General features: G+C 42.8%; 1 protein-coding gene across 5 annotated transcripts in view; it reads left to right on the top strand.

The window, feature by feature from the left end:
- U2SURP (U2 snRNP associated SURP domain containing) overlaps positions 1–15,928 on the top strand; it is a 1,877,492-nt gene that overhangs the window by 678,983 nt on the left and 1,182,581 nt on the right. For all 5 annotated transcript variants that reach the window (XM_069618259.1, XM_069618256.1, XM_069618257.1 and 2 more), the window contains 2 exons: positions 7,353–7,561; positions 8,302–8,345. In XM_069618259.1, coding sequence (XP_069474360.1) covers positions 7,353–7,561; positions 8,302–8,345 — 253 coding nt within the window. The remainder of the gene's footprint in view (positions 1–7,352; positions 7,562–8,301; positions 8,346–15,928) is intronic.

Raw genomic sequence — 15,928 nt, 5'->3', positions numbered from 1 at the left:
GTGTCATCTTTGAATTCTCTCTATTCACCTCACATATGTGTATGTATATATTTTTCTCATGTCTCATCTCATGTAAATGTAAATGCTACGCACTGTTAACGGAGGGGAGGCTTGCGTATTGCAAATAATAAAAAAAACTATAAATCTCACTTTTAACTCAACTCCTGTGGTACTTTATACTTTCCCTGACCTTCCGCCAATAATTAAATGTCTCAATTTGGGCTGCACAGCTCGCAGACAACGGCGACAAAATTGGGGCACTTAGAACGCGCCAGCCAAGCGGGCCGTGGCATTTGGGAGAGAAGCCAGTTCCCATTTGCACATTGAGGCGCACTACATAGACGGATTCTAAACTTCAAGTTCTCATAGATGCCCATACTACGTGATGTTGCAAATAAAGAATGCGAAGGACAGCGCCCAGATGAGGCCCACAAGTTGCACTGGAAGTATAAGGGTCTATTGTTTTTTGACCTTGAGACAGGGACCATGCCGAAAGAATTACATTTGAAGGGAGTGCGCAATAACGTAAGAGACGATAAGGCAGAAAATTCAGAAACTAGAGTTTCTGTTTAGTTCAGTATACGAAAAATCGTTGTCAAGAGCACGGTCCGTTTTACAGACTGCATTACGAAGAGACACAATGGAAATTTCAAATATAATGTAAGTAAATCTTTACACGCTTTTATACCGGAATGAAGATTTAATGAATGGATGCATGAATAAATGAAAGAATGAAGAGCTAGGAAAAGCAAGTAACACGTATTCGTAGTGGGCACATGGGCATGCAGGTCCACTGTTCTCACCGATCTCGGTCCTTGGCCCAGCCACTTTTTCCTGCACTGCCTAACTGCACTGCGGGACTGTCTCTGTATCCTTCAGCCCCTTCTCCCGGCATTTACCTTGCACTTGCCACCAGCTGGCCCTATTATTTAATTTGTATTCAACTAACCATGTACAGCCCTTCCCCATGCGCGATCAGAAAGACACCTGGCCTAGTAGGAACGTTGTCTGTCTGCCCTTGTTCCCCACCTGCCTCGTCACGCCTAGAAGCACGAGTATAGGCACGTTACAAATGGCATATCATATATCATATCATTCCTCACGCATGTAGACTAACTGTTGTTTATCATTGTGTGTTTGCCTCGATTTATCTCGTTACTTTTCGCATTGATTCTATAGACAAACATACTCCATTGAACTATCCTTGCAAGCAAATAGTTTCTGATCGGCCGTAATAAATAAAATGAGTAATATTAATGAAGTTCGGCTAGCGAGACTAATTATCATTTTTTTGTTTCCATAACAGGTATTTTATCCCTTTCTGCCACTGCCATCTGTTTGAGACACCGGCGGATGGATTCTTCAGCAGACACCTGCAGCTTCGTGTCAACAACTGGAGCACGATCACCATATTATGGGACGATCGCCAAGGGCCCACATGCCCTTACACTGTACTAGTGGCTAGAAGCAACATAACAACCTTTAGGCTGGACTAGTGCCTATTTGATGGAACAGCCTTGCGGTTCACCGCGCTTCCAAAGTGATTCTTTTTACGAAAATGAACACCCTGTGTACCATAAAGGAACATAGCGTGACTCAAGATGAAACGGGACAGTTATTTATTGCGGATACAGATAAAAGAAAATAAATGCCTTCCGGAGTTTATATGGCAATTGCTAAATATTCTCTAAACATTTAATGTCCAATAAATGTACTTTACCAAATGTACCGTGTTGCTGTTTCATTGTAAAGTACAGTTTCATATTCCGAATTGTGGCGCGCTGTGTTGTGAGTTGATCTGTGTTGGTTTCCGGGTTCTGTGTGGAGTCGCGCAGAAGGCGACTGGGCGCGTTTGCCTACGCAGCACAGTAACGTCACGGAGAGAGGCGGGGAATATGAATGTTTTGATAATGTCAGGCTCGGGGGCGGGGAATTGATTTAGTGCCGCAAAAGCAGGTCAGCCAGGGCGATCGGGGAAAAGATAGGATTATCAGAAAATGGCGGCTCCCTGGTGCTTGTTTTCGCGTGCGTTTAATGGACGAAAACTCGGGTAAGGTCCATAGGAAAGTTTTCTAAAATCGAGCCACTTAGGCTTAAAAAAACATTGCCGACCCGTTGGGACAAAAAATTTTTTTACTAGACCATGCCTTTTAATGTCCTTGGTTTTACTGAGACATGGTTCACGGGCAGCTCTGTCCTGAGCTTTGACTCTCTCCTCCCCGATGGCTACAAGATCCTCTCCGCACCCAGATCCTCCTGGTCCGGTGGGGGGTAGCCCTGATCTTTCCTGAGTGGACTCCTGCCTCTATTATTTCCACTCACCTACTCCTCTTTTGAATGCCTTGTCTGTAGGCTCTCTCTCTCTCTCTCTCTCCTACCCATTCTCTTACTTTGGCTACCATTTACCGGCCTCCTGATCAAATCACCTAATTTCTCTGAGTGGGCGGACCTCTCCTCCTCCCTCCTGACCTCTACAACTCAGCTCCTCCTCGGTGACCTCAATATCCATTTAGACTCTCCTTGTTCCTCTACTGTACTCTTCCATAACCTCTGTGACTCCCTCTCCCAGTCCATACTCCCCTCTGGCCCGACTCACTCTGCAGGGCACACACTCAATGTCTTGATCTCCTCTGACCTCCACCTCTCCATCCCTCTGACCACTCCTCTCTCCTGGAGCGATCACTCCCCCCTTTCCTCTCATCTCTCCCTCTCTTCCCCCCAAGCCAAGCCTACCCCAACACTGCCACATACCTTCTCGGACATCCGGCCCATGAAGCGTGTGTCAGTTGATTCTTTCGCCGCCACCTTCTCTATCCCCCCCTCTGGCTGTCTCACATCCTGACACAGCCCTGTCTTTGCACTACTTTTCAATTTCTGATACTCTTGATGCTCTTGCCCCTGTCAAGCCAAGTGCAATTCCTGGTATGACTCCGACCTAGCTACACTTAAACGTAAGTGTAGGGCGGCTGAGAGGAAATGGATGGCTTCTTGTTCATCCTCTGACAAACTGGTTTGTCGCCTTCTCCAAAGGCAATACCGACTCTGTCCTCACCAAGAAGAGAGTCCACATTCAAGCTTGTGTCCCTGCGGGCACGAACAACTCGGCCACACACTTTAAAATCTGCAAGGAACTGGCCAACCCTGCTGCAGTCTCTACCCCTCGTGTTGCCACCCAGGCTCTTTGCAATGCCCTTGCCTCTCACTTTATCTCAAAACCCAGGACATCCTGTCCACCCTCTCCACCCCTCCTCTCCCCTCTCCGTCTGTGCTTGCTGACCCTCCTTCAGCCACCCCCCACCCTCCTTCTCATCCTTTCTTCTTTCCTACCCTGATGAGGTTGCTAGACATGTCCGATCTATGAAAGCCTCGTCAAAACAGGTTCATAACTGTTCCTCTAAAACCATTAAGGACCACATTGACCCCCTCACTCCAGCCCTTGCTGATTTTTGCAGCCACTCCTTTGCCTCAGGATCCTTCCCCTCCCCTCCCCTCTGAAGCACTCCCTTGTGCATCCTCTTCTCTAGAAACCCACAGCTGATCCTTCATGTCAGTCTATTGCCCAATTTCCATTACTCCCTTTCGAATGGATTGTGTTTTCCCACGTATTCCTCATCTTGTGATAAATCGTTATCTCTAGCTTCGATGCTTCGGAAAAAAAAATTCTCGGCAGGACAATCGACGCCACGATCTCGAGCACAGCGCCCTCTGCCGAGAATTTTTTTTTTCCGAAGCAGCGAAGCTGGCGATAACGATTTATCACAAGATGAGGAATACGTGGGAGGAACATCCAGTCGAAAGAACATTACAGTTGGTAAGTGACTTGTTCTTCTGGGCAAACTCCTGGAAAAGCTGGCCATCTCTCAGCTTAATCTTCATTCCAATTCTGTTGGCTCACTCCATGACCACCAGTCTGACTTCAGAGCAGCCAGAAGCACAGAAACTGCTCTCCTGAACATCCGTCAAGATCTGCTCTCCAGCCTTAACTATAACATTCCCTCTGTCCTCATCCTCTTCGATCTCTCTTCTGCCTTCGACTCGGTCAACCATACCATCCTGCTCAACCGTCTCCGTGATAACCTGCGTATCACTGATCAGGCTCTGGCCTGGCTGACCTCTTTCCTCTCTGATCGACCCTCCCAGGTCCAACTTGGGTCCTTCCTATCATCTATCTTCCTCTCTATCTGTAGTGTTCCCCAGGGGTCTAACCTCTCGCCCTGGCTTTTCAACCAATACCTGGCAAATCTCGCCCACTGCATTGTCATTTTCTGCTTAAATTTCCAGTGCTACGCTAACAACACAACTCATTTTCAGGCTGCCCTCAGCCACCTGCTCTCCCTCTCTCATCTCTGATTGCCTAACTGCCATTCAAGATGGGTGTGCCGCCAATGATCTTTGTCTGAATGCCAGCAAGACGGAGATCCTCCTCATCGGCTCACCTTCACCATCCTTTCCCCTCGCTCTCTGGCCGGCCTCCCTTGGCCCTCCTCCTACCCCCACCTGCAAGGCTAAGAACCTCAAGGTCATCTTTGACTCGACAATTTCCTTCTCCACCCACATCTCTGATGTCTCTAAAAAGTCAAACGTTCTACTGCACCTCCTCAGAGGTACTCTGCCTTTCCTATCCTTCCCCCAGAAGCTCATGGTCTCACAAGCTGAGATTCTCTCTAGGTTGGACTATTGTAACAGCCGCTTTGTAAATCTACCTGCCTCTACTCTCTACTCTTTGCCCTCTGCAGCTAATCCAGAAAAAGGACTTTAAGACTTGTCCTTGGCCTCAAGCCCTGGGATCGTATCTATCCAGCTCCGAAATCTCTCCATTGGCTCCCAGTGGATGTGCAAGGAATACATTCAAAACCCTCTGCATTGTCCACAAGGCTTTCTGGGGCCTGGGTCCAAAATACCTTCAGCTATCCCTCCGCAAATACCTCCCCTCTCTAGCTCTTCGCTCCTCTACCTCTAGCTCCCTCAGGGTCAGTTGTTCTTCAAAAAAACAAGCTGGGGGTAGATCTTTGTCTTCGGCTGGGGCCTCTGTCTGGAACAGCCTTCCTGCCACTCTAAAACTTGAGTAGAACCATCTCTAGTTCCAGAAGCACCTCAAGACCTTCCTCTTTGCTTCTGCCTTCACTCCCCCTCTCCCCTGCTGATCTGTTCTCTCTTGGCACTGTGCACCTGACCACCCTCTGTCCTCCCGGCTGAGGTACCTGCTCACCCTGCCACCCTCTCGCACTGCCTCCGGACCACCCCTTGCACTGGGGTCTGTATCTGTACCCATACAGTCCCCCCTTTTTCTTCTTACACTTATAAGACCTACCCTGTCTGCTGCCTTAAAACCAGCACTTGCCACTTGCTGGCTGCACTACCACTGTTTGTTGCCTTTATTATTTATTTATTATTATTAATCTGTTTCTCCTTTGATCCGCACTTTCCACTTCTGCCCCCTTCCATGCACTTTTTCCCTCCCCCTCTCCCATGCACTTGCGTGTTCTCAATGTCACTGGTCCTAGTAAGATCGTTGTTTTGCTCTCCCCTGTTCCCCTCCCTTGCCTTGTCGCTCTCTGAAACACTTGTGTACGAGCCTGATAGAAATAAAATATCAATATCAATTCTCTCCCAGTGAGTGTGACTTCTTAGATTGGCTGGTTGTTAGGCATTGTAGATGATATGTATGGTGAGGCATAGTGATTTTGGTTGCGCTGTCTTGGAAAGGGCTTTGTTCTACGGGGAGATCCTGCGTGAAGTTTCCTGGAGCATAGATGTTGCATGAAATAATTGGTTGCTTTATATGGCTTTTTTGCTGCTTCTTGCACCTTTGTGTAGTTCCTGTCTGGCAGTCTTTCCATAAGTGAGGCATATTTGCGTGTTTTGTGTCTGGTTTATAGGGAGATGTGACTGGAGCGCCTTTCCTTGGTGTTGTAGTATGTTGGGGCGCCTCTATTCTTCTGTGTGCCTTATGGTTAAGTTGATCACTGGGAACTGATTAAACTACATTGGTGGGTGCGTGAGGTTTACTTCAGCTGTTGTAGTAATCCCTATGGCGCTTTGGCTTGTTTAGCGGTGGGCATATCCGGGAACCTTTATCAAAGAGCTGTTCTATGAAAATAGTGTAGTGCAGAAATTGAGCATTGCACTCAGTTTTTTTTTCAGCAGTAAAGCTATCATGGTTAGTGGTGTCTTTATCCGAGCTACAAATTATCCCGGTGGACAAATATCAAAGTTGGAAGCATTTCAGTGGTACATTAACAAATGGTAAATAATTCTAGTTATACACGATCTCAGTGGCAGGTATCAAAATTGAAAATTATCCAGAAAGCCATCCCTTAACTTCATACTATGTGGTCCAGTTGGTCAGTGTAGATGGTGTTACAGAGAAGGGCTTGGGCCTGGTGAACTGGCAAACAGGAGGCATCCTTGATATTCGCTGGCTACCTTGAGGAGCTTGTTTAAGAGCAGTGTTCTGGGTCTTGTGACTCCGGAAACAGCCAATCTGTGTTGGGGAGGGTGGGCTGGGGGAGGTGCGGGGAAAGCAATTGGTGTATGAGTGAAAGGCAGTAAAAGCGGAGATTGCCGTTTAAATGTGCAACAATTTTAGGGCCCATGCTTAAGTACTTTTTGTGAATATACATCATGTTTTTAGAGAGAACGCCATCTGAGAATGTGCTCTAAAGCCACCACCATTACCTACATACGGCCTGCATACCTATTAATTGCTTTTGACCACTTACAAATGTGTGCACGTTGGGGCTTTCAAACTGCTGGGAAACATTGTGGGCGCCTCGTAATTAAAGGTTTTACATTTGGAATGATAGCATACATTGTGGGAGCACTAGCAAATAAGGTTTTATAGCGTGATTTCAGGTATGCATTATGGCATGGCTGCATCACCATAAATATTTTAGAGGCAATGGTCATTAATACTGCAGGAACCAGCGTCATGAGTGTTTTAAAGTGTGAATACTGGCATATGTTATGAGCATCATGAAAGTCTTTGTAGTGGGACTGCTCGCACATACTGTGAGCACATAATCGTAAAAATGTTTTACAGAGCAAATGCTGGAATACATTGTGGGCACAACATAATTCACACATCATTCTTGCTCTCATACATTCATCAGTCCTCACATTTGTAGTTACACCTCCACACTTGCATCCTTTATCTACTTAGCCAGATGGGACATATGGTCAAGGGGAAAGCAGGGTAAGTGGGTTTGCATACATGAACTACATTCTTTTCACCACACAACGCCAACACTATTTGCTTTTTAATTGCTGTTAATTCAAATTCTTAGTCTCCATTTTACTGCCTAATTGACGTTTATTGCAGCTCCACTGTTTTAAATGTCTTCTTTTTTTAGGAAAGTTAGTACAGAACTTTGAAATGAAGCTGGGCTGGGGCAAATCTGTACCTATTCCTCCGCATCCAATATACATTCCACCTTCAATGATGGAGCATACACTCCCACCACCTCCTTCTGGATTGCCTTTTAACGCACAGCCCAGGGAGAGACTGAGGAATCCCAATGCTCCATTACTGCCTCCCAAAAACAAGGAGGAGTTTGAGAAGGTAATTTAGACAAATAGACCACCTGTTAGATTTAATTTGAATGACTAAATCTGCTGTAGTCTTTTAAAAATAAATATAAATTACATTGATAATTAATTTTTGTACTGTCCCATCCAATTAATAGTTAGGTTGCTCTTTTATTCTGCACTGTTCTGTGTGGGCCTAGTCCATCATTGTAGCATCATTGGCTTCCCTTAATTGTAATCTGCTAATTTGTTGGTACCAACTGTTCTTCAAATTAAGCATTGTAATGTGGGTGTCTTTGGGTATGTTCCTAGTTGATAGGATAGATGCCATTTCCTAAAGTGAGATGATTTTAAAATAAAGACAAGAGCATATACTGTGGGGGAAGCATAGTGTTAGTAACTGGTAAGTATTTTGTTGATGTACATGTTTAATTTCAAGCACATTTAATGGTGATCATTAATATAGTAAATGTTCCATTTAAAACGCCATTAAGAAATGTAGAATTGCATAGCCCCTCATCTCAAAAATAATTCTCAGTTTAGTATGTTACTGGTGCATACATGTGCACTTTCATAGTAATTCTATTAGCATTTGTGAAGTATTTTATAGAATTAAATCAATAGATATTCATAGAACTCATCAGAGCAATGGTTTTCTTGCACAACGTTTGCCAGTTATGTCTTATTGTTTATTTATATGTATTGTTTTGCTTATTCCTTGTTAACAATACTCACATATTCTATGTTTATTATCTGATGTGACTTCATATACAGACTCTGTCGCAAGCCATAGTCAAAGTGGTTATCCCAACAGAAAGGTACATATTTTTCTTTATTATTACTGATAACGATATAGAAAATGCCCCATATGAATTGAAAAAGTCAATTGTGGTCCTACAGAAATGGTTATAGCTTAACTGAGCAATGGTTCCTTTTTGATGTCAGGATATGATCATTTAATTATCCCACAGTAATAGTCTAATGGTTAGGGTTATATTTCACTGATTACGATTGGTGGTGAAATAGTGAACTGTATATTTGTTTTTAACAGCCGCTCTGGTAACAATTTTACATTCAGTAAAAGCATATTTTTCATTTGTATAAGCTTGTATTGAGTGATATATCTGGTAGACCTAACATGCTAGCAGTCTTCTGTTGTGTGTTTATGCATGCAACATACTGTTTGTGTTTTTGCACTGTTAAACATTTATTTTCAGTGTTTTCTTAGAGTATGACCGTGATTGAGCTATGGGCACAAAGTAAAACGATAGATGTTCCCGGAGGGAGAGAATATATTTGACAGATTTCCGTTCTAGAAGAGTATTGAGACATATTGGGTATACTCTTGCTCAGTCAAGCCTAAACCTTTCCCCAGAAGGACAGGGCACAACACTGGTTGAAGACTTAAAAATGCTCCGTTACTACATGTTCATTGACCTTTGACATTGGCATTGGTGAGCAATACCAGATGAACTGTTCTCGGCAGCGGGGGACCAGGAAAACATCAAGGGATGGATTGGGAAAGTATACACTTTTTGAAGAGATTTTGGTATGATCAACACCAATAATTGTGCTTTTATTATGATTGAAAGTTCTGTTGTTTTTTTCTGTTGCCCTTCTTTAGCTTTTTGATATTTCATTTAATGAACCTTGCCATCCATTTGTGCTGCAGTGTTATAGTTAAAAAGCATGGTGGTATGTATATTCTAAAACTCCATAAAAAGCACAGCAGAGACCACTTATGCTTCATTCTTGTATAAACTGCACATTTATTGAAATTATTGATCATAAAGGAAAGTAATGATAATAATGGTTCTTAGTTAGAAAAATATAATACAAAACATGTGAATCTGAGCTTACTGCAAGTATTCCAACTTTGTGGATAATGTTCAAATAGTATATGCAACACTGAGAAGATAAATATCCACTTGTTTATATTTTCCTGCTTGAATTTAGTTGACATGGCCTCTAATTGCATTTCATGACATACCCCTTGAACATAATTTAGGTTAGGCTTCTGCTTTTTATCCATATTTACTTCATTATTTCTTAGTGGAAAAACATTGAATCATAGCTAGCATTTTATTAAATGCCACAAGAAGGGATTGTCACGCCCGGGAAAGGCTGCATAGCCAATCAGGTGGCTGGAACAGCAGGCGAGAATACACATTCTCTGCCTGCTGCTGCCAGCCACCTTAGGCCCTTCCTCACAAGGAGGTGCCATTTAAAAAAAAAAAGAATATTTTTAATGTGGGGTGGAAACAGGAGCCTCTCCCTGTTGCCTCCCCTTCCCCACCCCCTTCCTCCCTCCCCACTTACGTGCTGGTCCGGAGCTTTGTGCTCCAGTCGCGGCTCTCCTGTCTCTTTAAAAAATATCCTCCCTCCGGAGATTGGCTTTACAACGCCAATTCCTGAGGGGGGAAATAAAGCATTTGCACCCCAGATCAACCCTGGGCTGTGAATGGCCTTCACCCACACTATGGGAGGTGGTGGGGGGGCAACATGGCCGGTAATGGCCCACAGCCCTCGCCAAGGCCCTCATTTCGCTCAAGCCTAACTATGCTCGGGCTGGCAGGCCATATCCGCCCCCCACAGCCGGGGGAAAGCCATAGTAAAGTCTGCATCATGCAATGATATGATGTGATATGGCATTTATAACGCGTCTGTACACAAGTGTGTCTAGTCACGAATGATGATCTCTGTAAAAATAGACATTGTTAGCTGAAAATATGACCTTCTGCCTTAACGTTGAACCTAAACTCTGAATTGCTTGTTATTGGATACAAGTTTGCGTTCTTTTATGTGAGAATGCTGCAACAGAGCAGTTGGTGCAAGTTAGAAGTTACAACCCTGACCAATGTAATTTCTAGGCATGATGCTTCCACAACATAGATGTTTTTGGGCTGTTATTTTCCCAGTAAGGACTATTCTAACTCTGAGTGTCAATAAAGTGTGGTCATTTAACAGTATGTGGGCTGTATGAACTGGTATAGCCCGCAGATTCTTCACTGGGTCACTCGGTGTTGGTTGAGTTCCGTTACACCTTTTTTCTTACCACTCTGCCTCTGGCAGTTATCCATTCTCTTCTGAATGGCCATTCTTATTCTAGTAGTCTTTCCCTGCGCACTTCACCTCCCACAGGATTCTGAAGACTCTCATACACCTGGCACGACTTCCCTCCTGCAATGCTATCCTCTACTGTCTTTTACTCCTGCTTAGGAAGATGAATTTTCAGAATAGGCCCTTTAGAAGGCTTCTGAGAGGCCACCTTAGTTAATGAACAGTGTTATTGAAACTTGGGGTCTAGCCAATCAAATTAGTGTAGCAGAGCAGTAAGATTTAGACTTCTGAAGATATAGGGTAAAGATGTCTGTTCATAGCCACAAAATGAAGTTCATGCATTTTTAAATGATGAGCATAAGTATTTACAAAGATGAGTTCCACCCACTCTCTGGCCGCACCAAAGCATTCGGCAGCGCGAACATGGGTATTATATGGTTTCCCGGCACTCTTACCAGTGAGCTACATAAGGAGCAATGTAATACACCATTGTAAGTGTTATGCTATGCTTCAGTTCAAGCTTATCTGTGACTGAAGTCAAGGAGGGACAGGGCATTATCTGTGTGTGTATGCAGCCCCAAACATCAAATTCACATGTCATGTTTGGCTACATAAATAGCAGTACAATTACTGAGGCAGTGTTAAGTTTCATCGCCCGATCAGTCTTGTTCATCTTCATAGCTTTTCTTTCCATACACATTTGCTATCACCAGACCTATGCTACCCTGCCAGTACTGGAATGTCCTCTTGTTCTCCGGCCAGTCTACCTGTGCCATGGGATCTGGAGCCGGTACTTCTTCTAGGATGGTAATAGCTACAGTTTTGAAATACACAGTAATAAACAATCAGATGGTTGTTAAAGTGCCCTGGGTCATTTGAGAAAACAGTTGCACATGAGCTTAGTATTTCGTTTAATTATGATTGTGTCACCACCTAGCCTAGTGGAACCAAGGAAGTGAAATATGCACTGTTCTATTCAGGTCCCCATACCAGCCTTTGGGGCACTTTCATTTTCCACAATCACACTTTTCGTGACACGGAAAGTAATCAGGCAGGGGTGGTCTCTCTGGTAAAGCATGGAATACAAGATAGCTGCAGAAACGGAGGTCAGGGTTAACACCAGCTCTCGAACAGTAGCATAGGCACCTGCATGTTCAGACAAATCTACTGTCCCAAAAGGAGCGCACTTACAACCAGTTTTGCACTCATTGATTAGACGTTTCCCAGCATTCTAGCAGAAGTCGGCACGTCAGACTCCTGTGTTCAACTATGGTGCTCCGGCTTTATTGCCTTAGGTGTGAAGGGCTTTGTGAGAGCGGTTGGGTTTTTCAATCTATTATTGGGTCAGTGGCGCTATGATTGAGCTGAACATTACCCAGGGGCATTATTGTGCAACTATGGTGACGATATGGTGCAGTTTAAACAAACATGCTGTGGTGAAATGTCCCCTTTTGTTGGCGAAACATGTTATGATGTATGATGGTAGATCTGCGCCCCTTTCAGTTATGGTTTAATAACGATCAACACGGATCCCTATCACTGTGCAATGACAGGTTTACTTGAGAAATGATCTGTTTTCACTGATATGTCATTTTTGAATGAAGTTGTGTTAGGATGCATTTGTGAAAGGATATTGGGGATGGGTCTGTGTATGGTGTTTTGGGGATGCAGTAATTCTAAAAACGATTCGGTAAAATGCACTTTTATATTTTAATATTGGATTTTAGGATGCAAAATGGAAGAAATGTTTATTTGTAGTTTGCTATTTGACCGGAGTGCTAGGAGTAATAAATTGGAAATAAGGAGTTGTGTTTTGATTAGCTTACATTTTTTTTAAATTTATTTTTTTATGAATAAATGGGAGGGAGCGGGTCAGTCCTTTTCAACGTGATTGTGGAAGGGAGATTTCAGAGGTTTGGGTTGTGTAAATCCAAGAGGTTATTTCTGTTTTTTTTCTTTTCTTGTTATTTATTGGTTCTAAGTTTTGGTTACTTTGAGTTGTTAGGTTTCATCACAGGAGGGGTGCAATTTAGTTCTGTTATGGCTTCCTCTTTCACGAGGAGTTTAAAAGTGGTTTTGTGGAATGTTAATGGAGCGAATTGTACAAATAAGAGGAACATGGTAGAATTATCTGTGTAAATTTGAAAATTCAAAATGTTGCCTACTGTGTGTGTAATGTATATGCTCCTAATGGTGGGGACAGAAGTTTTTTTTTACTTCCCTTTCACAATTTTTGCACAATGTGAATGTGAGAAATGTTATAGTGGGGGGAGACTTTAATGTTACTCTAGATCCACAGATGGATAAAAGTGGAGATACAACGGACAATGCAAATATTTTAAAAAGAGAAGCCTTGATTCAATTTATGAATGAATGGAATCTTTCAGATGTGTGGAGACTAAAGAATCCTTTGGTAAAGCAATATACCTTCTTTTCTGCAAGACACAGTGTACACACGGATTAACCTCCTTTTGACTTCAAGCTTGTGCACACAGTCAATCATAGGGGGAGACATTAATGCCATCCTGCATTCTGACCATGCACCGATCAGTTTTGAAATGAAACTTACTTTTCCCCTGCCTAAGTCAAACTCTTGGAGGATGAATGTTACACTCCTTAATGACAATGATATGGTGGATAAAATAGTAAAAGAAGCAAGATTCTTTGTGGCTGAAAATTGGACTGGTGAGGTGAAAGTAGAATTTGTGTGGGAAGCCTTCAAGTCATACATGAGAGGAATGTTGATTGGTATATCAAGCAAAAAGAAAAAAGAGAAAGACACTGAAATTAAGAAGCTGAATGAGGAAATTGAGATTCTTGAAAAAGAAAACATGCAGAAATTCTCTGTATGTTCATTTGATTGCATGCAAAAGAAAAAAGATAAGCTAGAAGATCTGCTTGCGTCAAAAGCTGAAAGTCTCCTATTTAAAACAAAATGCAAATACTATGAAAAGGGCGAGAAATGTGATAGACTTCTTGCTTATCGCTTAAGGACTATGGAGAATGAGAAATCTATTAATGCTGTAGAAAAGACGAATGGGATTGTGACCTTTGAGCCGGCTGAAATTAATGATACTTTCAAGGAATATTACTCATACCTGTACTCTTCAGAGGTTCATATGTCCCAGGGGGAAGTAAGAGATTATGTTACTAGTTGTCATTTGGAAAGTTTTAAATCAAACTACAAAGATTCCCTTGTGAAAGACTTGGATGTAGAGGAGCTCAGAGCTGCTGCGAGCGCTTTAAATTCACAGAAATGTCCAGGTCCGGATGGTTTACCAGCTGAACTGTACAAGATTTTCCCTGAAGAGGTTTTTCATCTAATGTTGGCCATGTTACACTCATCTTTAATAGATGGTCGTCTTCCGGAATCTGAGACATGCATTGATATCTGTTTTTCTGAAAGAAGGGAAATCTCCAGTCAAAACAAGTAACTATCGGCCAATAAGTTTGTTGAACACAGATAATAAAATCTTTGCAAAAGCATTGGCCATGAGAATGGGGGCATCTCTATCGGATATAATTGACAGAAGTTAGACTGGCTTTGTAAAAGGGAGGCATGCCTCGGATAATATGAGAAGACTTTTGTTGACCTTGTTTGAGAGTAAGGATCATATGGAATATGTGGTGGTGTTGTCACTGGATGCGAAAAAGGCTTTCAACCGGATAGAGTGGAATTATCTTCTGGCAGCCTTGGAAGGTTTTGGATTTGGGAAAAAGGTGACAGATTGGATAAGACTATTATATTCAATGCCTACAGCCAGTGTGATCACTAATGGTCTGGTATCGGACAAATTTGAGCTTGAAAGAGGGACAAGACAGCGCTGTCCACTGTCGCCCATTTTATTTGTCATCGCAATGGAATTATTGGCTGTAAAGATACGAGAAGACAGGGCAATTGAAGGTGTTTCTTTTGGAGAGGCATGTCAAAAAATCTGGCTTTATGCAGATGATATGTTGTTGGTTGTCCGCAATGTGGAGTCCTCCACTCCGGCCCTAATTGACCAAATAGACATTTTTCATAAAGTTTCAGGTTATAAAATTAATTGGTCAAAATACGAGGCACTGCCAGCATCAATTTAATGCTCAACCTTGACATTGAAAAATGTTGCCTTTAACTGGTGTCCGAACAAGATGCGCTACCTTGGAATTTGGCTGACTAAAGATATGGCTAAAATGATGGAAGTTAATGTTACACATGTTATGCAAAATATGGAATCAGTCTTTAAAAGATGGAGTGAGTTGAGATTAAGTCTATGGGGAAGAGGGCATGCAATCAAAATGACGACAACTCTGATAGTTAACTATGTCTTAAGCATGATTCCCTTGCAGCTTAAAAAATGTTATTTGAAGAAAATGGAGAGCTTGATCCAGTCCTTCCTGTGGGAGGGAAAACAACTGCGTCTGAAACTCTGGAAACTTCAACTCTCACAGGAATGTGGTGGTTTGGGGGTCCCGGATTTTGGAAATGATCATTTAGCATTTGGGGCTCGCCACTTGGTACCTTTCATAGATGATTCTTCTGATGTCTGGACAATGGCAGAATCAAGTAGATCTTCGCCTCTTTCCCCCAGGGCAATTCTGTCTACAGTGGATGGAATGGGATATAAATCATCTCCACAACAGCTTTTGTGAGGTCATGCTGGAAGAGTCTTTGGAACAAGAGCAGAAAGGAAGTTTCAGAGGATGGATTGAGTTTGCTCTGGTTGACTCCTGCCATTACGTTGAAGGGGAAACCACTTTTCTAGTCAAACTGGCTAGTGGGTGGTGTACAGTGGCTAGAAGATCTTGTTGAAGAAGGTAAATGGATCAGCTTTAAAAGATTGAAGCAAGTTAAAGATCTTAGAGATTGCACAATGGGGGAGTATAGGAAACTGAAAAAAGCTGCAGGGCACAAGATTCCGGATGGCTACAAGAGATGGCATGATTGGCTGAAAGACTATAAATCAGAAGGTGGCATGGCTTCGAAAGTGTACAAGAATCTTGATCAGTATAAAGAACCAAACTATGAATTACTATCAAAATGGTCAGACTTATTGGACTCAGAGATGTCGGAGGGCAGATGGAGGAATCTGTGGAGAAATGTGGCTCTAACATCCTTGAATCTAGGAGAAAGGTTTAGACAGATCAAAATTCTAAACAGAGTTTTCTGGACGCCACAAAGATTGCATGCTAGAGGCTTGACGGATTTGAGTGCATGTTGGAGGTGCAAACATGCTACTGGTTCTTTTGAGCATATGATTTGGGATTGTTATGAACTAAGGTCTTTCTGGAGTGAGGTCACTATGAAGATGAATGAAGTTCTTCTGATGCATTTGGACTTTGATTATACAACTGTAAT

This window comes from Ambystoma mexicanum, chromosome 10 (assembly GCF_040938575.1).
Source record: "Ambystoma mexicanum isolate Mex_15411 chromosome 10, UKY_AmexF1_1, whole genome shotgun sequence".
NCBI lineage: Eukaryota > Metazoa > Chordata > Amphibia > Caudata > Ambystomatidae > Ambystoma > Ambystoma mexicanum.
This window is presented reverse-complemented; position numbering and strand designations above follow the sequence as displayed.